Source organism: Rhincodon typus, chromosome 8 (assembly GCF_021869965.1).
Source record: "Rhincodon typus isolate 14 chromosome 8, sRhiTyp1.1, whole genome shotgun sequence".
Classification (NCBI taxonomy): Eukaryota; Metazoa; Chordata; class Chondrichthyes; order Orectolobiformes; family Rhincodontidae; genus Rhincodon; species Rhincodon typus.
In genome coordinates this window covers 13,952,205-13,978,023 of record NC_063339.1, presented here as the reverse complement: position 1 = coordinate 13,978,023, position 25,819 = coordinate 13,952,205, and the positions used below count along the sequence as shown (strand labels likewise).

The 25,819-nt window shown below is 42.2% G+C and overlaps 1 protein-coding gene across 1 annotated transcript in view; it reads left to right on the top strand.

Annotated features, from left to right (window-relative positions):
- LOC109934543 (latent-transforming growth factor beta-binding protein 2-like) overlaps window positions 1-25,819 on the top strand; it is a 312,512-nt gene that overhangs the window by 113,795 nt on the left and 172,898 nt on the right. The window contains exons 8-10 of the mRNA XM_048600033.1: window positions 5,908-6,030; window positions 18,891-19,055; window positions 20,893-21,090. Of these exons, the coding sequence (XP_048455990.1) occupies window positions 5,908-6,030; window positions 18,891-19,055; window positions 20,893-21,090 (486 nt within the window). The remainder of the gene's footprint in view (window positions 1-5,907; window positions 6,031-18,890; window positions 19,056-20,892; window positions 21,091-25,819) is intronic.

The window sequence follows — 25,819 nt, the reverse complement described above, 5'->3', positions numbered from 1 at the left end:
AGTCAGAGAAAATGAGTGAGATTCTTAATGAGTACTTTGCGTCGGTATTCACTAAGGAGAGGGACATGATGGATGTTGAGGTTAGGGATAGATGTTTGATTACTCTAGGTCAAGTTGGCATAAGGAGGGGGGAAATGGTGGGTATTCTAAAAGACATTAGGGTGGACAAGTCCCCAGTCCGGATGGGATCTATCCTAGGTTACTGAGGGAAGCGAGAGAGGAAATAGCTGGAGCCTTAACAGATATCTTTGTAGCATCCTTGAACATGGGTGAAGTCCCGGAGGACTGGAGAATTGCTAATGTTGTCCCCTTGTTTAAGAAGGGTAGCAAGGATAATCCAGGTAATTATAGACCGGTGAGCCTGACGTCAGTGGTGGAGAAGCTGCTGGAGAAGATACTGAGGGATAAGATCTATTTATATTTGGAAGAAAATGGGCTTATTAGTGATGACAGCATGGTTTTGTGCAGGGAAGGTCATGTCTTACCAACTTGATAGAATTCTTTGCAGAAGTGACAAAGTTGATAGCTGAGGGAAGGACTGTGGTTGTCAAATACATGGACTTCAGTAAGGCATTTGATAAGGTTCCCCATGGTAGGCTGATGGAGAAAGTGAAGTTGCATGGGGTCCAGGGTGTACTAGCTAGATGGATAGAGAACTGGCTGGGCAACAGGAGACAGAGAGTTGTAGTGGAAGGGAGTTTCTCAAAATGGAGAACTGTGATCAGTGGTGTTCCACAGGGATCTGTGTTGGGACCACTGTTGTTTGTGATATACATAAATGATCTGGAGGAAGGTATAGATGGTCTGATTAGCAAGTTTGCAGATGACACTAAGATTGGTGGAGTAGCAGATAGTGAAGGGGACTGTCAGAGAATGCAACAGAATATAGATAGATTGGAGAGTTGGGCGGAGAAATGGCAGATGGAGTTCAATCCAGGCAAATGCGAGGTGATGCATTTTGTAAGATCCAATTCAAGAGCGAACTATATGGTAAATGGAAAATCCCTGGGGAAAATTGATGCACAGAGAGATCTGGGTGTTCAGGTCCATTGAACCCTGAAGGTGGCAATGCAGGTTAATAGATGGTCAAGAAGGCATACAGCATGCTTTCATTCATCGGACGGGGTATTGAGTACAAGAGTTGGCAGGTCATGTTACAGTTGTATAGGACTTTGGTTTGACCACATTTGGAATACTGCGTACAGTTCTGGTCGGCACATTACCAAAAGGATGTGGATGCTTTGGAGAGGATGCAGAGGAGATTCACCAGGATGTTGCCTGGTCTGGAGGGCGCTAGCTATGAAGAGAGGTTGAGTAGATTAGGATTATTTACATTAGAAAGACAGAGGTTGAGGGGGGACCTGATTGAGGTCTACAAAATCATGAGAGGTATAGACAGGGTGGAGAGCAAGAAGCTTTTTCCCAGAGTGGGGGACTCAATTACTAGGGGTCACGATTTCAAGGTGAGAGGGGAAAAGTTTAGGGGAGATATGCATGAAAAGTTCTTTATGCAGAGGGTGGTGGGTGCCAGCAGGGGCATGATAGCATCATTTAAGATGTATCTAGACAGATACATGAATGGGCAGGGAGCAGAGGGATACAGACCCTTGGAAAATAGGCAACAGGTTTAGATAGAGGATCTGGATCAGCGCAGGCTCGGAGGGCTGAAGAGCCTGTTCCTGTGCTGTAATTTTCTTTGTTCTTTGTTCTCTAGTGAGAGAGAAGCTAGGATGAGAGAGGTGCCATAGAGACATGGTGCATTGCTGATGAGGTGGGTTTTGGATGACAGTGTGAGAAATCTTGCTGGGGCTCACAGAGAGAAACCCTCCATGAAACTCCCTGGAGTTAATACTTCAGGTGGATGAACTTTATTAGAATTATGCTTTGTTTATATATTAGCAATGCATGAAAAGTTGTACAAAATGCAGAAACTGCAAGTGCTGTTGTAATCTATTACTTGCTTCCTCACGGTTTGCAATACTTCCAAGTTTTGTGCGCTGTGTAAATTTTGAAATTGTACACTGCACTCCCAAGTCTCCATAATCAACATAGATCAAGAAAGGCAGTATCCTGATCCTGATTACTGAGGAAACCTCACTGCATACCTTACTCTAGTCTGAAAAACAACACCTCACCACTGTCTTCCATCTGTTATCACTTGGCCATCTTCACTGTCCTTTTTATTCAACAAGCTTTATCTTTAATGTTAAACCTGTTATGTAACAGGGGTTTTAGAGGTGATTGAGGAGTGGACCAGACTATCATGGAGGCAGCAGTCCATTTTGGAATTTTCATACTGCATAAGTAAATTCAATGACTCGTTGGTTAATAATCGTAGCATCATAAACCTCACAGAGTGTTTAATGAATGAATCCAAACTGAAGACCCATTAATATGGGCGCCTCAGGAATTCATTTAGGGATGTTGGCATTGAAGTAGTGAGGGGCAGGCTCAAGGGAAATCAGGCTTCACATCTGCATGTAAATATCGTTGTGAGATATTAATAACTGTGTAATTGAATTCCTCTCTGCTGTGCACACTCTGTGATCAGCCCTGAGAGAATGGGCTTTCAATCCAATAAGTAAAGATTACACACTGTAGAATCTCAAAATGGCATTTTAATTACATATCTTTCCTACATTGCGATATAATGAAATAATGAAAATTTTGAATGGTTAGCTATACAGCTAATTTATAAGTCATGATTTTACTATCGCTTCTGCCCACTATGTCATGAAGAGTCATATAGTCATTGAGGCTTACCGCACAGGACCATCCCATCCACTCCAAACAAATTTAGCCCCTTAACTATGCTAATCCCATTTTCCAGCACTTAGCCTGTAGCTTTCTGTGCCTTGGTCTTGTGAATACACACCTGAAGCCTTATTACATGTTGTGAAGCTTTCTGCCTCTACCACCCTTATAGATGGTGAGTTCCAGATTCACGCCACCCTTTGGGGTGAAAAGGTTTTGCTCACATCTCCCCTAAACCTTCTGCCCTTTACCTTCAATCTCTGCTGTAGGTCATCGATCCCTCCATCAAAGGGAAAAGTTTCTTCCTGTCCCCTTTTAAGCTCCACTGCTTTAAGAAAAACAACCCTGGTCTGTGCAATCTCTTCATCAGCTCTGAAACTTGCCATGTAGGTCAGAGAACATGTTTAACTTTTCTTTTGCCTTTATTTTCTGCAATTCCTTACACCTTGATTTGAAAGTGTTGGACAATATTGATGATTATCTTATCTGTCAATGGGGCTAATTGCTGATGAGCAGCAAAAGCTAGTTGTGATTCAGGCAGGACAGAGCAAGGCATAGGGATTAGATATTTCATTATTAGGTAAACTGCATTACTATCCCAAAGCCCAGTGAGATGTGATCTAACAAACTCAACTCTGGCAGTAAAATGGAGGTGTTGGCCAATTTGAGACTCAAGTGTACCTTTCCTATTGTAAAAGACCCCAGCAGAAAGGAACTAAAAAGTCACTGGTAAATGAACAAAATATTCACCATTCAATCACTTGGCTTTTGCTGCTCCCAATGTGGGGTCCTCTACATTAGGAAAACGAAGCGTAGACTGTGTGATCGTTTTGCAGAACGTCTACCTTCTGCCCGCAAAAAACACCCTGAGCTTCCAGTTGCCTGCCACTTCAACACACCACCCTGTTCTCTGGCCAACATCTCTGGCTCAGGCTTGCTGCAGTGCTCCAGCGAAACTCAGCGCAAACTGGAAAAAACAGCACCTCATTTTCCCCTTGGGAACTCTATAGCCTTCTGGACTTAATATTGAATTCAACAATTTTAGGGCTTCTCCCATGTCGTTACCCCAACCCCACATACCAGACCTTTTAATCACATGGTCTGCTATTACACACTACCCATTGTTAGCCACTAATAGTCCCTATTAGCAACTGTTCATTCTCTGGTCTGATCACTTTCCACTCCTTTGTCTATCCAACTGTTCTTCCCTCTCTTTGGACTCTATCTCTACCTATCATTTACTCCTTACCCCTCCCCCACCTTATCCTTTGCATAAATACCAACCTTTTCCTAGCTACTATCAGTTTTGAGGAAGCATCACTGGACCTGAAACATTAACTCTGATTTCTCTCCACAGATGATGCCAGACCTGCTGAGCTTTACCAGCAATTTCTGTTTTTGTTTCTGATTTCCAGCATCCACAGTTCTTTCAGTTTTTATTTTTATCACTCTGTTTTCCTTTTGAAATGTTATATTTATCACTGAATGTGCGAAGACGGAGGTGGTTACAGAGCTGAAAATCTTTTGATTTTCTGAGCCTTACTTCGGTTGTGGGTAAAGTGTTGGAAAGGATTATAAGAGATAGGATTTATAATCATCTAGAAAGGAATAATTTGATTAGGGATAGTCAACACGGTTTTGTGAAGGGTAGGTCGTGACTCACAAACCTTATTGAGTTCTTCGAGAAGGTGACCAAACAGGTGGATGAGGGTAAAGCGGTTGATGTGGTGTATTTGGATTTCAGTAAAGTGTTTGATAAGGTTCCCCATGGTAGGCTATTGCAGAAAATACGGAGGCATGGGATTGAGGGTGATTTAGCGGTTTGGAACAGAAATTGGCGAGCTGTAAGAAGACAGAGGGTGGTGGTTGATGGGAAATGTTCATCCTGGAGTTCAGTTACTAGTGGTGTACCTCAAGGATCTGTTTTGGGGCCACTGCTGTTTGTCATTTTTATAAATGACCTGGATGAGGGCGTAGAAGGATGGGTTAGTAAATTTGCGGATGACACCAAAGTCGGTGGAATTGTGGATAGTGCGGAAGGATGTTGCAGGTTACAGAGGGACATAGATAAGCTGCAGAGCTGGGCTGAGAGGTGGCAAATGGAGTTTAATGCGGAAAAGTATGAGGTGATTCACTTTGGAAGGAGTAACAGGAATACAGAGTACTGGGCTAATGGTAAGATTCTTGGTAGTGTGGATGAGCAGAAAGATCTCGGTGTCCATGTGCATAGATCACTGAAAGTTGCCACCCAGGTTGATAGCGTTGTTAAGAAGGCGTACAGTATGTTAGGTTTTATTGGTAGAGGGATTGAGTTTCGGAGCCATGAGGTCATGTTGCAGCTGTACAAAACTCTGGTGCGGCCGCACTTGGAGTATTGCGTACAGTTCTGGTCACTGCATTATAGGAAGGATGTGGAAGCATTGGAAAGGGTGCAGAGGAGATTTACCAGGATGTTGCCTGGTATGGAGGGAAGGTCTTATGAGGAAAGGTTGAGGGTCTTGAGGCTGTTTTCGTTAGAGAGAAGAAGGTTAAGAGGTGACTTGATAGAGACATACAAGATTATCAGGGGATTAGATAGGGTGGACAGTGGGAGCCTTTTTCCTCGGATGGTGATGGCTAGCACGAGGGGACATAGCTTTAAATTGAGGGGTGATAGATATAGGACAGATGTCAGAGGTAGGTTCTTTACTCAGAGAGTAGTAAGGGCGTGGAATGCCCTGCCTGCAAAAATAGTAGACTCGCCCACTTTAAGGGCATTTAAATGGTCATTGGATAAACATATGGATGATAATGGAATAGTTTAGGTTAGATGGGCTTCAGATTGGTTTCACAGGTCGGCACAACATCGAGGGCCGAAGGGCCTGTACTGCGCTGTAATGTTCAATGTTCTATGTTCTATGTTCTCTCATGTAACTTTTCAACTGCTCTTCTCGAGGATGACAAAAATGGAAAAAGAAAGAAGCACCTTCCTCCCTTACTCACCAAACTCTCAGATCTACACTCTGCTCGACTACACTGCAGTTCATTCAGTGTCTGAGTTTGCTCTTTGTAGAGATTTATTAATCCAGTAGAACTTGATATATGGTTTTGTCTTGCGTTACTTAGAGATGTATTCTTTTGTGCTCAACAACATGGCGCTTTTCTTAATCTTAGATATCAACGAATGCCTGCTGTCAGGAATGTGTCAAAATGCTAACTGCTTGAACACCAGAGGTAGCTACAGATGTACGTGTAAACCAGGGTATATGTTGGATACATCAAGGAGCCATTGCATCTGTAAGTGATAATCTGATGATTCTATGCTTTATATGTCAGTGATATTTCTTGATACAGTTAAGGCAGCAGATCTTGATCTTCTCCATTGTCACCCAGTTTTCAAAACACATAGAATGTTAAGAGATACAACATTGCATCTGTGAAAATACTGCACAGAAAATATTTTGTGAATGTAGTTTTGAATGGGCCGTATTTGATCTATGTATCCTTACAAAGCTAGAAATGTCAGTGCAGGAGGAATATAAGGCTGCATTTGTGCTCATGGGAGGCTGGAATATTGGTAAGAATCCAACTCTACTAGGTGGACATCAGGAGTTTGAAGCTTCAGTTGGAATATTGCAAACATTGAAGAACATTTAATGTCTGAAATTCTTCAGCCCTTCAGTGCTTCAGGAGTACCAGGGAGGTGATAGCCTCGCAGTATTATTGCTGGACTGTTAATCCAGAGCCCCAGATAACATCCTGGGGACCCAGGTTCGAATCCCACCACGGCAGATGGTGGAATTTGAATTCAGTAAAATATCTGGAATTAAGAATCTAAGGATGACCATGAATCCCTTGCCGATTGTCGGAAAAATCTATCAGGTTGACTAATGTCCTTTGGGGAAGGGAACTGCCATCCTTACCTGGTCTGGCCTACATGTGACTCCAGACCCACAGCAATGTGGTTGACTTTAAAAACTGCCCTCTGGGCAATTAGGGATGGGCAATAAAGGCTGCCTGGCCAGCAACGCCCTCATCCCGTTAAGGAATAAAGGGGAAAAAAAAGTACAGGAAAGTGGGAATTCAAGGAGATTTCAAGTAGTCAAGATACTTATTGGCCTACTTTGTCACAAATAACGCTATTATTCCATAATTTAGGATGGGACTTCTGACCTTTGGTGTGGCAATTTCTGTGGGTGCTGACCTGCATTTATACTAGGGGACAAGGCCCTCAGATTAACCGGACCACTTCTGTATTTGTGCAAGTATACATTCTGGAAAGCAATGACCCTTCCATGAAACTTTTGGAATAAGATGTGCAATCCAGTGCTAAATTTTCCAAAAAGCACTTGAAATTTTTTGTGGCAGCTAATTCCAAGTGCCACATATTTTGTAACTGACTGTATGAGCCAGGCGCATTTCGCAGTATAAAAATTCTTGGATGGTACCTGCCCCACGAAGGGATCATCTCAAGCGCATGGCTTAAAGCAGGGTAAAGAAATAGTTGTGGATACCCATCTATTGGAAGAATACAACACCCCAAATATCTATGTGTGTGTGTCTGTGTGTGTGTCTGTGTGTGTGTCTGTGTGTGTGTCTGTGTGTGAGTGTGTGTGTGTCTGTGTCTGTGTGTGTGTGTGTGTGTGAGTGTGTGTGTGTGTGTGTATGTGTGTGTGTGTGTGTGTGTGTGTGTGTGTGAGTGATATACTTCTTGAGGCATGGGTTTTCATGTGCAAGACAACCAGAGTGTCTGCTCCAAAGATCCTGTGGAAACTGGTGGCAAAGCTTATTCACACGGTTAATTTTGGTCCATTACACTTTTTTTTCCTATTCACTTGTGGAACATGTGCATCGCTGGCTGGCCAGCATTTCTTGCCCATCCCTAGTTGCCCTTGAGAACGTGGTGGTGAGTTGCCTTCTTGAGCCACTGCAGTCCACTTGCCGTCGGTTGACCCACAATGCTATTAGGGAGGGAATTCCAGGATTTTGACCCAGCGCCAGTGAAGGAACGGCAATATATTTCCGAGTCAGGATGGTGAGTGACTTGGAGGGGAACTTGGAGGTGGTGACGTTCTGATGTCTGATGTCTGATGTCTGATGTCTGATGCCCTTGTCCTTCTAGATGGAAGTGGTCATGGGTTTGGAAGGTGCTGTCTAAGAACCTTTGGTGAATTTCTGCAGCGCATCATGTGGATAGTACACACTGCTGCTACTGCTTAACTAGTCTGTGAGACAGCGCTCCTAATTTTGGCACTAGCCCCCAGATGTTAGTGAGGTGGACTTTGCAGGGTCGACAGGTCTGTTTCTGCCGTTGTCTTTTCCGGTGCCAAGGTTGTTGCCAGGCGATCCGTCTGGTTTCGTTTCAAGACTGATTACTACTTAAGGTAAGCGTGCAGTGGAAGGCTCACAGAAATTTTAGGTGCTGTGTTTGAAAATAATTCCTGTAGCTGCAGGGGCCTTGCTATCTCAAGCAGCCAGAACTGAAAAAGGCAGTCTTGGATTGTCTTAAAAATAAACCTGACTGCTCTGTTATGACCAAGTTAGGAGTGATGAACTGATTTGTTTTCTTGTCCCACTCTTCCACTTGTAATAACAAAGTTTGCCTCTAAGAGAGATTATGCTGTCAATTATACATTCAAATGTATCAGACTGTACACGCTAAGTATCAGAAAAAAAAAGTCTGCCCCATTCCTCAACTTTAACATATGAAGGACTAGTTTATTGCAAACCAAGCAAATTTGTAAAGTTTACTAACAAATGGTTCAAACTGTGCAAATAAATACAACTATCCTTCTTGAAGACTAATATGTAAACATACTCCCACAGAACTCCGAGTCTGGAAAAATGTGCAAAACTCTGCTGAGTGTTATCTTAAAAGTATTTTGGCCAAATCACAATTAAATTCAGGAAAAGTAATTCTTCACTGTCAAATGGTGGCTTGTAGCCGAAGTCACTTTTGCTCACAAGCTGTTGATACACATGTTGGACCAGCTGATGATATCCTAAATCAATATTTCAGATAAGACTGCTTTATAACAGCTTGCACTGTTCTTAAAATTGCCCAGGCGCTGATGTTTGTCATCACATGAAGATGTCACGACTGCTGTGTGGGGTGTGACTTTCATTGGTCACTGACTATTTCAAAATAAATGAAGCCAAATCTCTTGAGATAACAAGGTGTAGAGCTGGATGAACACAGCAGGCCAAGCAGCATCATAGGAACAGGAAGGCTGACGTTTCGGGCCTAGACCCTTCTTCAGAAATGGAGGAGGGGAAGGGGGTTCTGAAATAAATAGGGAGAGAGGGGGAGGCGGATAGAAGATGGATAGAGGAGAAGATAGGTGGGAAGGAAACAAACAGGTTAGAGGTGGGGATGGAGCCAGTAAAGGTAAGCGTAGGTGGGGAGTTAGGGAGGGGATAGGTCAGTCCAGGAAGGACGGACAGGTCAAGGGGGCAGGATGAGGTTAGTAGTTCACTTGGACCATCTCTAATACCTCTCTCTCCATCTCGGGCAACCACCTAGAAACCGATATCCATTTCAAGCCCACCGACTCCCACAGCTACCTAGAATACACCTCCTGCCACCCACCTTCCTGCAAAAATACCATCCCCTATTCCCAATTCCTTCGCCTCCGCCGCATCTGCTCCCAGGATGAGGCATTCCACTCCTATACATCTCAGATGTCCTCATTTTTCAAGGACCGCAACTTCCCCCCCTCAGTGGTTGAGAACGCCCTCCATTTCCCGCATTTCCCGCAACTCATCCCTCACACCCCGTCCCCGCAATAACAACCAAAAAAGAATCCCCCTCATCCTCACGTACCACCCCACCAACCTCCGTATCCAATGCATCATCCTCTGACACTTCCGCCATCTGCAATCTGACCCCACCACCAAAGACATTTTTCCCTCCCCACCCTTATCTGCTTTCCGGAGGGACCACTCCCTCCGTGACTCCCTTGTCCGCTCCACACTCGCCTCCAGCCCCACCACACCTGGCACTTTTCCCTGCAACTGCAGGAAGTGCTACACCTGCCCTCATACCTCCTCCCTCACCCCCATCCCAGGCCCCAAGAAGACTTTCCACATCAAGCAGATGTTCACCTGCACATCTGCTAATGTGGTACACTGCATCCGCTGTACCCATTGTGGCCTCCTCTACATCGGGGAACCCAAGCGGAGGCTCGGGGACCACTTTGCAGAACACCTACGCTCAGTTTGCAATAAACAACTGCACCTGCCAGTCGCGAACCATTTCAACTCCCCTTCCCATTCCTCAGATGACATGTCCATCCTGGGCCTCCTGCAGTGCCACAACGATGCCACCCGAAGGTTGCAGGAACAGCAACTCATATTCCGCTTGGGAACCCTGCAGCCCAATGGTATCAATGTGGATTTCACAAGCTTCAAAATCTCCCCTCCCCCTGTCGCATCCCAAAACCAGCCCAGCTCGTCCCCGCCTCCCTAACCTGTTCTTCCTCCCACCTATGCCCTCCTCCCACCTCAAGCCGCACCCCCATCTCCTACCTACTAACCTCATCCCGCCCCCTCGACCTGTCTGTCCTCCCTGGACTGATCTATCCCCTCCCTAACTCCCCACCTACACTCACCTTTACTGGCTCCATCCCCACCTCTTTGACCTGTCTGTTTCCTCTCCACCTATCTTCTCCTCTATCCATCTTCTATCCGCCTCCCCCTCTCTCCCTATTTATTTCAGAACCCCCTTCCCCTCCCCCATTTCTGATGAAGGGTCTAGGCCCGAAACGTCAGCCTTCCTGTTCCTATGATGCTGCTTGGCCTGCTATGTTCATCCAGCTCTACACCTTGTTATCTCAGATTCTCCAGCATTTGCAGTTCCTACTATCTCCGAAGCCAAATCTCTTTCTGTTTTGTGAAGATCATAAGGTAACATATTGAAGCTTGAATCATGAAAGTAGTCACAATCTTGCACCATGAATCCAGTTGCAAGACCCTTTCATTATTCTTCCAGGTTTCCAGGATGATAATGGTGAATTTTTTTGCTTTGACAAACAGGCCATGAATGACCATTTTGATGCATTTGTGAAGCATGGCAAGATTAATGTTTCCGATGTCCTCTGTGGGAGTTTGAAATGAAACTGAGTTCTGAATTACGGTCTCTGGCCATATTAGACCATTAGAGGAGGTTGGCTGTCTTGAGAGCTGCAGCTAATATGATAGTACAATTTATGTACTTTCCATGACAAAGTAGCCTGCTTCATTGGCACAACATGTACAAACATCCACTCCCTCTACCAATGATGCTCAGTAGCAGTAGTCTGTACAAGATACACTGTAAAAATTCACCAAAGATCCTTAGGCAGCGCCTTTCAAACCCATGACCACTTCCATTTAGAAGGACAAGGGCAGCAGATGCATGAGAACACCATCACCTCCAAGTTCCCCTCCAATCCACTCACTATTGGAAATATATCGCTGTTCCTTCACTGTCACTGAGCCAAAATCCTTGAATTCTTCCTATCCACAACACATGGACTTCAGTGGTTTAAGAAGGCAGCTCACCAACACCTTCTCAAGGTGACCCCCTATAAGAACTTACTTTCTTTATGAAGGGGAGATTAGGAGTTTGGTATTTGTATTCTTCCAAGTTATGCATGACCCATGAGGAAATAATAAAAAAAGTCCACCGTTTCTTATTTTGTTCCCGTACATTTAAATTAAAACTATAGGTGAAGATTTTGAAAAGGTTTAAGAGGTTTACAGATGAGCAAATAGAATTCTGCTGCAGCATCTTGTCCAAATTATATTTGATATGAGTGGAAAAAGTGGAAAAATCAGATGGTGAAGTTGACTACTATGTTTCCATTGATCTTCACCACTCCCAACCTCCAAACCAGAGCAACAGGTGCCCAGTCCTCACATGTCAATGCTGGGGAGAGGTACCTTTCTTATTCTCAGTGTATCTGCTTATCTCAGAAAGTGTTGGAGGTGACTATGTATTGCCCTTGGGTAACGATAACCAGTTCCTTGATCCCTAGCAGGACCAGCTAAATAACCTTCTTACGATCGAAATGCGATTGAATAGAAAGTCCTGCCTTCATCTCTGAGATTCTTTTGCCACCATTGTATCAAAGAAAGCATCTGGTTTTCAAGAGGTGTGGAGGCAGATTTACATGTTCAGAAAGAACAACATCTATTCAGGCCAGAAGTGTCTGCATAGAAATTATAGAAATTCTCCTCTTGCCTGCTAAATGCCTCAAATTTTAGCCATTCTTCCCTCATGATCTTTTTCCTGTTTTTTGAATCATTATCTTTTCCAAAGGACCGCAAAATGTAGATGTAATGACCAAAATCATAATATATTTCCATCCAAAATCAGCCCAAAAGTCCTTGAACTTCTTGTTGAATATTCTAATAAAGACACTTAGATAAGTACATAAATAAGAAAAGTTTGGAGGGATATGGGCCAGGAGTGGACAGCTAGGACTAATTTAGTTTGGGATTGTGTTTAGCATGGACTGGTTGGACTGTAGGGTCTGTTTCCATACGTATGACTCTATGATTCTATGACACTATTTGGGTCTTTTCCTTTACCTGGAAGTTGAACATGGGAAGTGAAAAGAATGGAAAGGAAGCTCATTCATGAGGAAAATGACATGGAGTGTTTATTGTGCCTTTTAGGAATCTCAGTCATTCCTGTTTGGACTTGATGTGGTCCCAGACGGTATACTTCCAGGAGTATTTCTCCATCTGTGTGGACACTCATGCTGTCACACAAATTGATGAGAGTGGTGAGATCATTGAAAAGATTCAGGCCCAAGATACCATTTACTAAGTGACCTCCACTCCCTTGAGAGAGCCTGATCTGATTTGCAAAGACCTGGGCCGGGGATTTATTGGTACAGAAGCCGAACAGAACAGCGAATATAACAGCACGAAATAGAAAACTTGGGGGTAAATTTTCACATGGGCTTATTTACATATCCAGAATAAAAACAACACGCACCTGACCACAAGACCTACCAAGAATTGAACATCAGGAAGTATACATATGAAGCTAACTTTCAAAGACAACTTGAATCAGCTGAAAAATCCATTTTGAAACTTTTTTCCATAAGAGGTTCTTGATTAAGTACTGGGAAAGGGATGTTCCAGCAGATAATTGGGATGAGTTGATTGCAATGATTTTAGAGTTGGGGGAGAACTCTTGTTGCACTTCACTTAGACCAGAAAGGTTTTTAAAACGAATTTTTGTTTACTCTCATTGGAGACTGCAAGGGCTTCTGAATCTTGGCACCTGCCCCATTTTTTGGTACATTTTGTCATAGAGGTCTCCAGCAAGGCTTAAGCCTTTAATGATGTGATCTGGGGGCGCTGTCTGAGATACCAGACAAGATAACCTTGACAAACTTACAAATAGACCCCATGCCTGTGTAGATTGAACACAAGGCAATATGCTGCAAAGTATACTTGAGAAATGGGCACACGTTATAATGATTTCTACTCCTTTGGATCCTAAGCCTCATTTGTATGCTTCCCAACCAAGTCCCAACCAAAACTTTGGAGAATAACTTTTTATAATGAAATTTAGGGGGAGTACAATGGCCTGTGGAGACAGACTGAAACAGTTCTCAGCAAGGTAAATGAATGTCCTCAATCAAAAGAGGCACTGAATCAAGTCAGTACAAGTCATAGAATCATAGATTCATACAGTGCAGAAGACACTCTTTGTCCATCAAATCTGTACTACCAAAACGACACAATATCTACACTAGGACCACTTTCCAGCTCTTGGCTCATAACCTTGAGTGTAATGACATTTCAAGTGCTCATCCAAATACTTTTTAAAGGTAATGAAGTCTCCCACCTCAACTACCCTCTCAGATATTGCATTCCAGACCCCCACCACGCTCTGGGTGAAAGAAATATTTCCTCAAATCCCCTCTCAACCTCCCATTTTTTACATTAAAAGTGTGCCCCTTGGTTATTGACCCTTGAACTAAGGGGAACAGCTGCTTTCTATCCACCCTGTCAATGATCCTTATCATCCTCTATACATTTATCAGATCTTCCCCATCCCCAATCTTCTCTGCTCCAAAGAAAACTCCCCGAGCTCATCCAGCCTCTCTTTGTAGCTGAAATGCTCCATTCCAGGAAACTTTCTGGTGAACTCATCTGCACCCCTCTAGTACAATCACATCCGTCCTTTAGTGTGGTGACCAGAACTGCAGTTGTAGCCTAACCAAAGTCTTGTACAGCTCCAACATAGCCTCCCCGCTCCTATAATCTACAGCATGTCTGACAGAAACAAATGTCCCATAGGCAATCTTGGCTCCTTATTAATGTGTCCTGCCGCCTTCAGGAATTAGTGGATAAGTACCTCAAGATCACTCCGAGCTTCCTAGAGTCCTGCAATTCAGCAAGTGAACACTTATCTTGTTGTTGCTTTTAAAATGCATCACCTCACAAATTTCAGAATTAAATGCCATCTGCCCACATATATCACATTGGTCCTTCTGATCTCCTGACCCAAAAAGTATTCTTTTAAAAAATATTAAACAAAAACATTTATCTGTGCTTCTTCTAAGTTTGGAAGATGCCTGACATTATCTTCCCTGGCAGGTTTGAGGCCATTTGTGCCTTAGTTGTGCCCTAGTTAAAATGGCATATGTGACCTGATCTTCCTCTTCCAGCCATCACCTAAGAATCTCTGCAGCCTCTGCTTATGCCTCTCTGCTGCTTTCTCCCTTCATGAAAATTAATTGCTGTTGTATTTCACATTGTGTAGCTCGGAATTAATTTTCAATAAAGGACTGCTGTTCAAAGGTTTTTATGGATATGAAGATTCAGGACTTAAGTAAATAAGATGCAAAAGATACTTCTTCACAGGCATCACTTGACTTGATTGGTTTGAAGGAATCTAAACATGCCCCACACTGATAATCTGCATTCTTCATGTAGTTCGTATGATTGTCTATTCCTCACATTATTAATCCATAACTTCACTTCATCATCATCTACACAATCATTGTCATAGAGCTCTGCATAATACGCTGCAGAAAATTTAATTTTCAGCATGGTTTTATATTTGCAAGTTACAGAAGGCTTTCAGTTAGCTCCATAGGCCATGCAAGCTTGCATCACCCTGACTCATGTCTTTTCATGTCCTGTGGTCCTCACTAGAACTGTTCTTGAACCTTTACACCCACGGTTTAGTTGCTGGCTGTTATGAAATTTGTGGACATTTGGTTTGGAGAGTTTGTGTTAGAGGGAGAGGCTAAATAGGCTGGGGCTATTTTCCCTGGAGCGTCGGAGCCTGAAGGGTGACCTTACAGAGGTTTATAAAATCATGAGGGGCATGGATAGGATGAATAACCAAGATCTTTTTTCCCGGGGTTGGGGAGTCCAAAATTTGAAGGCATAGGTTTAAAGTGAGAGGGGAAGGATTTAAAAGGGACCGAAAGGACAATGTTTCACACAGATGGTGGTGCGTGTATGGAATGAGCTACCAGAGGAAGTGGTGGAGGCTGGTACAATTACAACATTTAAAAGGCATCTTGATAGGTCCATGAATAGGAAGGGGTTAGAGGGATATGGGCCAAATGTTGGCAAATGGGACTAGATCAATTTAGGATATCTGGTCAGCGTGGATGAGTTGGAGTGAAGGATCTGTTTCCATGCTGTTCCACTCTATGATTCTATAACTTTTAACATGTTGCTGATGTGGCATAATGGGTGCTTGTGCTTTATCCACTGCCTGATGATGAGTTTGGTGATATTGAAATTAAGCACTTTTGTCTCGAAGTAATCCTGGCCACCTGTAAAAACATTTTTGTTTCATATAGTGGCTACAGGCCTAGCTGTTGCCCTGAAACCTTTCGCAGAAATGGGGTTTGATTCCACCCCACTTAAACGCACATATGCATTTTGCCATTCTCACAATAGTGAAAGAATTTTGAGGTTTTGTGGACACATTCCAATACATCGTTCTCACATTCAGGTCAGTGGCTGATCCTTCTTCTGATGGCACATCTTCTTCAGGCTGGATTTTTTTTCTACTTTTACTTTGGTTTTACATTCGCACTGAGCCCATTGGTGCAACCTATTTGATGAATTTGCAAAGGTTCTGAATTTTAGCTTGATACCAGCTTTATATTTCTTATTCAAGTTGTTTTATTGGGAAACCTATTTTCTCGATGTCATTCGGCATGCAGAGTTTGCTCTGTGTGGGAATGTCTTAAACTCTTACACATCTTTGCAACATAGCTTGCATTATCAGCTCAATTCTATGTGCCCAGTAAAAAGTAAGTAGAACCTGCCTTTGTGTTGTGAGATTGACCAGTAATGAGATTGTAGAATGAAGGGAAGTTGAAGATACATTAGGTATATGCAGATCAGTGTGATGCTCTCTCGGTACCCTGGTGTGGTGGTCTTTTGCCCCAGCAAGGCCTCTGCCTGGTCTCCCGGTCTTGAGATGTTTCCAGAGTGGTTTCACAGCCTCAAAAGCCTCAAGGTGTAGCCCAGCATAGTCTGGAGTCAAGGCACAGTGCAGACCAGAGGCTAGGTGCTAGCACGGACTAGGTTGGAAGGTTTGTTATTCTGAACTTTTTATTTCTTTATTTTTCCAATTTATTGGCATGATCAGTAATGCTGGACATTTTATTTATTCTACTAAATTTTTGTCCTCAATAAATTTGTGCTGAAGAAACAAGAATAACTTTGTACCTAAGATGGAGCCGTCAGTAATGATTTATAAGCTTTTCACTGTACTCATGTGAGTACATGACAATAAAGCTAATTCTAATCTTAATTCAATTAATGGCATGGGAAAAGGTGACTGTCATTGATCAGCTTTATTGATATGCCCCCCATGTCTGCCAGGAATTCCACATCAGCTACTTCCGGACATGGACTTAATCAGGGAGGTGTTTTCCCACTGCCTGGAGACTAAAATGCGGCCAATCCCGTGATTAAGTGACTTTTTTTTCCTTTATTCATTCACGGGATGAGGGCGTCGCTGGCTAGGCAGCATTTATTGCCCATCCCTAATTGCCCAGAGGACAATTAAGAGTCAACCACATTGCTATGGGTCTGGAGTCACATGTAGACCAGACCAGGTAAGGATGGCAGTTAACACAGTATCGAGTAGGAGGAACACAGCAGGCCAGGGCAGCATCAGAGGAATAGGAAAGCTTAAATGTCTGAAGAAGGGTCCCGACCTGAAACGTCAGCTTTCCTGTTCCTCTGATGCTGCCTGGCCTGCTGTGTTCCTCCAGCTCCACACGTTGTTATCTCAGATTCTCCAGCATCAGCAGTTCTTACTATCATCCAAGGATGGCAATTTCCTTCCCTAAAGGACATTAGTGAACCAGATGGGTTTTTCCAAAATCGACAATGGATTCGTGGTCATTGTTAGATTTTTAATTCCAGATATTTATTGAATTCAAACTCCACCACCTGCTGTGGCAGAATTTGAACCTGGGTCCCCAGAACATTACCTGGGTCTCTGGATTAACAGTCCAGCGATAATATCACTAGGCCATTTTAGACTGGTCTAATTTCTGTTCTTGGACTTGTGCTGTATTATAATTCATCACCCCCCTGCTTTATAACTCAGGAATCCAACTTTATCTCACATTTTACATGAGATCATTGTAATCAAAAATTAGAATATTAGTGTCTGAGTATTTTCTCCCATAACCTGTAACCTTAAGGCTAATGTTAGAGACAATAGGAATGCTGGCATTCCCTTACTAACATCTGCTCAGGTATGATTAATCTCTTCAAATAATTCATCAAGGAACTCTATATTTCATTTGGGGTGCTTTTATATAAACCTATTTTTCTAATCAACCCCGATCAGAGATGTTATTACACACCTCTGGAGCAGATGGTACTTGAACCCAGGTCTTTTGGTCCAGGGATAGGGACACAACCACTGTGCTGCAAGAGGGCCCTCTTTGGGGTACTTTTCAGACGCCATACGTTTGCAAGTTTTGAGTATTTTTATTCTAACATTGTTCTGTTGGAGACTTATGGCACCTGATAGGCTCCCGGTTTACACCTTCTGCCTTCGCTTCAGTTAAATGACGTGATTGTAAATGTCTGTTTCCAATTCGGTGGGTTTTGGGTGTTAAAACACCCTATTTTGGAAAGCAGGATCCTTCAGGTCCAAATTGCTCAAAACTAGGTGAATTGCAAAATGGTAGAGAAGTAAAAGCTTGCAATTATTTGTACAGCACAATTGACACCATCGAGTGATTCACAGCAAATTAATTACTGTGACCTGCAGTTTTATGACTGCCATAAAATTAAATTGTGCATACAAAAGATTTTTCTACAGTAAATGATTGATTTCCCCTCACCTTGTCTCCCAGGGTGTACATAATTCTTTCCTTGCAAGCTAAAGACCTGCTTGTTGGCCTAAGTTAAAATTTATTTTGAATTTATCGTTAGGGTTTACAGGATTAGTGCTTCATGCATGCTTTTTCTTCTCATTCTAATGTTCTCTGGTAATCCTGACACCGTTCCTTGCTGTTCCCTTTCTTCCTTTCTGTGAATATTCTCATTGCAAAATTGAACAAAGTATTATTGGGATGGTGCGACTTCAAATAAATTTCCAATATTTTCAAGGAAGGTAGTATATAATTTAAAAGAACAAAAAAGAACTTATGATTATGTACTTGCTTATGTGTCTCCAGAACATCCCAAAGTTTTTAGAAACAAGCATTTTTGAAGTTTAGTCCCTATTGTTGTGTAGACAAAAAAGCATTCCTGTTCACAGCATAAAACCACATCAATGAACCATGACATGGAACTGCATTAACAAAAAAAAATCAACCTGCATTAGAAAAGAAACAAAAGTAATTTGGGCTTTGAAACTTTCTCAATTTGAAATCATCAGTGAATCAGGAATCAGAGATAGTAGGAACTGCACATGCTGGAGAATCCGAGACAACAAAGTGCAGGGCTGGATAAACACAGCAGGCCAAGCAGCATCATAGGAGCAGAAAGTTGCTTGGCCTGCTGTGTTCATTCAGCCCTGCACCTTGTTGTCTCAGTGAATCAGGAATGTTAGTTATAAGTTATGCAAAGGTTGGAAATGATTGAGCTTCTGAACTAGCCTCCTGATGCCAATGTGATGATAGTTTTTTTTTGCAATTTGTACTTCTTTTCAGCGGACAAAGCTGTTTCGGTAGAAAAAGGAACTTGTTTCAGATCACTGTCCAGAAGGAACTGCTCACTGCCTCTTTCTCAGCAGATCACAAAACAGATCTGCTGCTGTAGCCGCGTGGGCAAAGGATGGGGTAAAAACTGTGACAAGTGCCCGCTCCCTGGCTCAGGTAATAATTTATTTTGCATGATGCCTCATTGTTCTTTGTAAATAACCACAGGTGATAGAGCTGGATATCATTTACAAAAAGCTGTAGATCAGAACTGAAGTAACCTTTGCTAGTTATATTTCATTCATATTTAAAATTTGTTACGACACAAGCAGATAAAGTTTCGTGCATTTTAAAGCTACGTTACACAATGTGATTAAGTTGTTGGTTTTCTTTTTCAAAGCAGCTAAGTGTAATTGACAAAAGTTTGATTTCAAAATATTTCTGTTTCTTGGCTGAATTTTAATCTTACTTAAAGTATATGTCGAGGCAAAATTTTCTGGGTTGGCCTCAATTTGCAGAAGGCCAGGAGGGGGAGGCATAACTGAGGGCTCCCAACAGCAGGTTAAAGTTTTGCAATTAAGTCTGTGCTGGGAACCCTGAGTGCAGACTGTCCCCTGCACTTGACTGAGGCCTGCTGATAATAATGACAAGTTTCCTGCTTTTGTATCTGCACCAAACAGCACGGGAGGACTGAAGTAACATGAGTCCAGTTTCTCTGGCTGAGGGAGGGTAAAGTGCACCAAGGCAAGGCAATGGAATGAAGGGATGCCGTGAGCATTCCTAGTAGGTATGGAGTAAGTGAAGAGCCCAGAGGTCCAATCCATGAGCTGGCTGCTTGCAGCATTCCAAAGATAGTTGTTGGCGTAGCACTGAAGTGCAGAAGCATCCTGTAAGTGGACCATAGATGTGCAATTAGGGGTCTCAGAATCTGGCACATATCCAATGTCAGTATCTGTGGACATGGAGTGCACATGGCCAGTGCCTAAGGAGTATGCCCTGAGACATCAGTGCTGGTGTACAACAAGGAGGCCCTTTAGAGCAAGCAGTATGCTGAAGTTGACAGGTACCCACTTTGGTTTCCATGTCAGAATTTGGTAAGATAGGAAGCAGAAAATGATTTTTTTAAAATATAATTACATCTTTTAATGTTAGGAAAAAATTAACGGGGTGCATTATCCTTTAAAAAGCATGCGACAGCTATAATTCCCCTTAATTGCTGCCTAGTGCAAAACTCACCATGTGCTCATCAAATGCCCAAATTTGGTGTAAGATACTCCCAAAATCAAGTTGGACCTTGCCAGTCCTCTCGTCTTATTCTGCCACAAATCCCCCCCATCGCCTAAACCACGCAGACCCCGAAAGGAATCTGCCTTATGTCTCCCTTTCTTATCACACACAATATAGAAATACAAATCAGTTACACATCATTTTTCTGCTTTGGAACTCAAGTTCCCAACTGATGATAATACATTATAAATATCTCATCACAGGGACCCACAGAGTATTTTGGAGAAATCGTATAAGTATGCACTCTTGACACGGTTGCTAGGAACTTGGTGACATTATGAATGAATAGGTTAATAGCAAAGTACCAAAGGATTACTGTGTATGAGTCAGCAAGTGGTATCAAGCTGGATAGCTTGCAACTGGTGCTCATACAGAATGTGAATGTTTATTTTCGTAATTCCAAAACCCATTTATGTTTTCTGTTATATTGCTCTATCACGATCACAAAAACCAATTGCTGATGTATGTGTGTTCAGCATTCAACATGAAACAGTTATAACAAGTGGTGCATTATTCTCACGGACACTAGAGGGAACAGTTTAAATAAGCAACCTACCCAGTAACAAGAGGGAACCAAATAGGCTACGTTTAATCATCATCATGTTACACATGTTTTTGACTTTAAGCCTTGTCTGTCAAACATTCACATTTTCAGCAAATTGGCAGCACAACACCTGTGCTCTTGCCTTAATAGCATTTTTATACGTAACTTCTTGTTATATTTCAGCTGTCTTTGATGAAATCTGTCCAGCGGGTCATGGCTATCATTACTCTAGGTCTCACGTCCAGATTTCAGTGAGACCTGCTGAAGAACATGAATTAGCTCAGATTACCTCTGAACAATATCTTGACAGTCAGCAGAGCACCATCAAGGATTCCGATTTAACTTCAAAGGAAAAAGATGAATTTGTTAGGTTAGAAGGATGTAAGTACTTTATTTTGGTTTAAAACCCATTAATTTTGCAAGCTGTATTTAAGCTCCTTTTGAATCCACCTTAGGCTGACCGAATGAGAGTTCTCTCTGATGCTGCTGCCAACAACAAGGGTTGTATTCAAGATTAGTTTGGGGCAATTTCAATCCAGTGTCTATGGATTGAATTGATTTCAGGCTTGCCCCACAATTACAAATGCTATATTGATAGCTACCTTGGGAAGAGGGGAAAATATTTGATACACGCTTCTGAAATTAACATTAATCACATTTTTGGAGCAAATGTAGAGGGAGCTATGGTAGGTTGTTTTCTGGAATGCTATTCGATATTTAAGAACGCCTATTGTTACACCACTGAAAAGTATTTACATCTCTATGACTGCTGTCCTTCACCGCAATATGTAACTGAGTTAGATCCATGTCATTCAATAATATATAAAGTAGAGAGAAGGTATCTTGAAGAAAATAAAATTGCAATGAGCATTCTGCTACAAATAGCAAAGGATATTTTTGCCCAAAGTAATAAATCATTCAAATGTAGTTTTTAGTCATTTTGTTTTCTATTTACAGAGTTATGAGCGGCAGAGATAGGTAGATAGAAAGAACCATTTCCCTTTGGCAGAAGGATCAATGACCAGGGGGCATAGATTTAAGGTAAAGGGCAGAAGATTTAGAGGAGATGTAAGGAAAAACTTTTTCACTCGGACAGTGATGCGAGTCTGGAACTCACTGTCCATAAGGGTGGTGGAGGCAGAAACCCTCATAACATTTAAGTATTTAGAAGTACGCTCGTGATGCTAAGGCATACAAGGCTATGAGTCAGCTGCTGGAAAATGGGACTAGAGGAGTTGCTTTTGACTGGCAGAAATGTGATGGCCAAATGGCCTTTTCTCTATGCTGTAGATCTCTATGACTCCTATGAATTTTGTGACAGTACTTTACATCACATGGTTGATGAGAGGTCTGATGATAAGGTCGATAAGGTAGATTATGATAAGGATGACAATTGCAATGAGAGCATCAATTGAAAAACAAATCTTTTTTATTGAATTATTATAGTGCCTGCAGAGTTGTATCTGATTGAGCAGTGCAATCCGAACAAAAAAGCACAACTCATATATAACCATCTCTATCTAAATCTTTTTCCAGCGTTATTACATCTATAACTCAACTCCAACAAAAACAATCTGCTAACTCTGGCCACACCTTTGCAATCAAGAGATATGCCTGCATGTTTAATGAATTTAAAAAGAAATCTCTCAACCATTGCATCTGCATGCCACACTTATAAATTATTAAAGGTGCAAAGGCAAAAAAAAACAAACAACAATGAAACTCTAGGATCTGGTACTGACAGCAGACAGAAATTATTCAACGTTTCATAAATTAAAAATGAATTCAAAATCAGCCATGAAATGATATACTCTTGATTAACCTTAAAAAACCTCAGAAATGAAAGTGTGTGTATCATACAACCTTAATGGAAGGGTATTCGTAAAATCGTGTGACTTTGAAAGGTAAGCACGGGAATAGATACGTAGAATTTTTTTGAAGAAGGGTCACTGGACCTGAAACGTTAACTCTGCTTTCTCTCCATCGATGCTGCCAGACCTGCTGAGATTTTCCAGCAATTTCTGTTTTTGTTTCTGATTTCTAGCATCTGCAGTTCTTTGTTTTTTGTTGGACAGAATGTTGTGTTCTTTTGTTTGGTAGCTGGGATTAACAAAGATAGCCGTGATAATTGTCACATCCAATTGAACATTGGCTGAAATTTTACTGAGCTTTTAGAATGAACTCACAGTGGATTGGGTCATGCAATCAGATGTTGATGTAGTGGAAATATTTTACAATAAGGCAATTAACTGGGCAGTTAACAGCAACATTTCTGGTTCTTTCTAAATTTACTAACAGTGGACAAGAGCCACAGGCTTCAGGGCCTTGCATGGTTAAGGGAGGCAGCAAGCAAGTGAGAGCGCAACATAAGAACAGGAGTAGGCCATTCAGCCCTTCAAGTCTGTTCCACCATTCAATGAGATCATGGCTGATCTGTGGCCTAACTCCAGATACCTATTTTTTGGCTCATATTCATTAATACCTTTGCTTCACAAAAAAAATCTATCACAAATTTTTAACTTACGATTGATTGAGCATCAACTGCCATTTGTGGAAGAGAGTTCAAAACTTCTCCCAAATTTTATGTGTAGAAGTGCTTCCTAACATCTATCCTGAATGGCCTGGCTCTATTTTTTAAGAGTATGCCCCTACATCTGGGATCTCCAACCAGTGGAAATAGTTTACCTCAATTCTGCCCCCTTAACAGCCTCTAGTGAGATAGCCATGTACAGCGCCAACATGAGGAAGTGTTACAGAGAGTGGCAAATATAACCAGGTGTGGGGGAAAAGGTTTCAGCCCCGTGTTGCCTCGGGAGTGATGGCACTGGGGCAAAGGAAATGGGTGGCAGAAATGAGGAGATGTGCCATTTGTATAAAAGACCTTCCAAACTGGAAACGGCCACCTGCCATAGAACTGATCTAGGCTTTGAACTCCCCACTGGAGAGGAGGAAGAAGGAGAAGGAAGCAGAAGGCTGATACAGACACAGACAGCAAGCGATCAGCAGCAACGGGGTAAACAGGAGAGCCTGTCTCAGAGTGAAGATATTGGAAAAGGGGGCACAGGGCAATGCAGCATTTTTCAGGCAGGAGTAGTTATTCTCGAGAGAGTCCACAATCCAAGTCTCAATGACATGCAGATGTCTGAGCAGCTGTGCTTCTGTAAATGTGTCTCTCTAGAGACACTGTCACTGGTTATTGTGCTCCATTGTGGATTGGAGTTGAGCTTCATTGGATTTAGTGGACAGCTCATATCAGTTGAGCTGAAGGTCACCATGGCAGTGATCTTCTACACCTCTGGATCTCCTCCGAATCCACTGGATGTGTGTATAGGATCTCGCAGTCTGCACTGCATCTACATATGAAGATGGTGACCATTGCCCTTTCCAAGAGTGCCCTATTGTGCACTACTGTATCGATCCAGAGAGTCAAGCTAACACATCCATTGGGCTTGGATCCATTGCTGGACACCCCAGAAGAACGGGTGTGATCAATAGTGTGCACGAAGCAGGCAAGGTGTCATTTTATCAACGAGAAGGGATCTCACTTACTTAAGGTATGACCAGCTTTATGTATGTGTGTACGTACCTTTTTTTGGGAAACTGTCATTACGCCTATGCACTTCAGCAGTCTCAGTACCACGGCTTCTCCGTCCCTCACGCATACCTTTGGCAATGGATACCCAGAGGCAAGAGCTACCCAATGAGGTCATGTCTCTGAGAAACCTTCATCTAGATGCTGAGGAGAGGTATTATACCTGCCTTGGGGACAATCACAATGACCATCATGCAGATCATTGACGTGCTGAAGATGTGATTCAGGTACCTGATGGTGCTCTTTAATGTCCTCTGCAAAAGTCTCTCACGATGGCCTGGCCTGCAGTACACAACCTGGTTCTGCAGAAGGGGGATGGTGTTAATCACATCAATTGTGATGTCTTCTCTAATGTGTGGAAGCTCTTAACCAGGTAATATAAGATGAAGATCCAACGGACCACAAGAACGGCAAAGAGAAATGTGTAAAGGGAGGCTCTGGATATTGTTTGAAGTAATGTATTCAATGTTGGCCACATATTGAAGCCAAAGCAGTCACAGCAGAAGAAAAGATGTCATGATGGTGGAAAACCAGCCAGTACACCATATTATGACCCCCAATTGTTACAGGGGAATGGCCAGTTGATGTTAATACTGGGCAAGTCAGATTCCCACAGGAACCTGGCAGAGCAGATCACAAAATTATATATTTTTTTACCAAAGTCATCTTTGACTAAAACATAAGAATGCAATGTTGCAGTCTTTGTTTTAACAAGAAAACAAAACAAAAGCATATTAACCTACAGAAATAAAGACAAACGAGAAAAATAAGCACTGTTTTAATAAAAGATTCATTGATTTTTAAACACCAAGAGAGACGATGCACCCACTCTTTACATATTTTGCATAAGCTGTCTGAATCAGTACACCCTAATATTGTTGCCATCCTAAGAACATCTAGTGCTGTACTTCTAGGAAGATGTAGCCAAATCATTTTCAAAAAAAAGAGAGAGAGAAATTCTTTTCTCTTTAATACTTTGACTTGAAGTGGTTAAAATTTCAATTCATCTGATGACACTGAAATAACTCTTTATTGATGGTTGTTGCTATGCTCCTGGCTTGGTTTCCTTGCAGACCTATGTTTTTTCTGCTGCAGCTTGAATTCCTTTTTTCAGTTAATGTCAAAAAACTTTACTTCTTTTCCACTGACTATATCCCTAACTCTCCAGTCTGAGACTAACAATAACATCTCATTCTAATATAATGTCATTACGTTTAAACCCTTTTTCTTAAAAATGCTGCTTCACACATTACTCCACTGAAAGACCACACGGTACTTTGACGCTTGATATACGCTTCTTTTCCCAGCCCAGACTGAATTAATGTGGAAAATTCTCCCCTAAACCCTCTGGTTAACTCCCAAAGGAAGTCTGGGAAATATCCTCTCACTTGGAATTATGGGTATTTTATCTTTTTGAGAAGCCAATTGTTAACTCCAAACATGCAGACAATCTCATGTGTTTAACGTAAAATTCCAAGAACCCAAACTCACTGTAAGTTATTTTAAAACACATACACA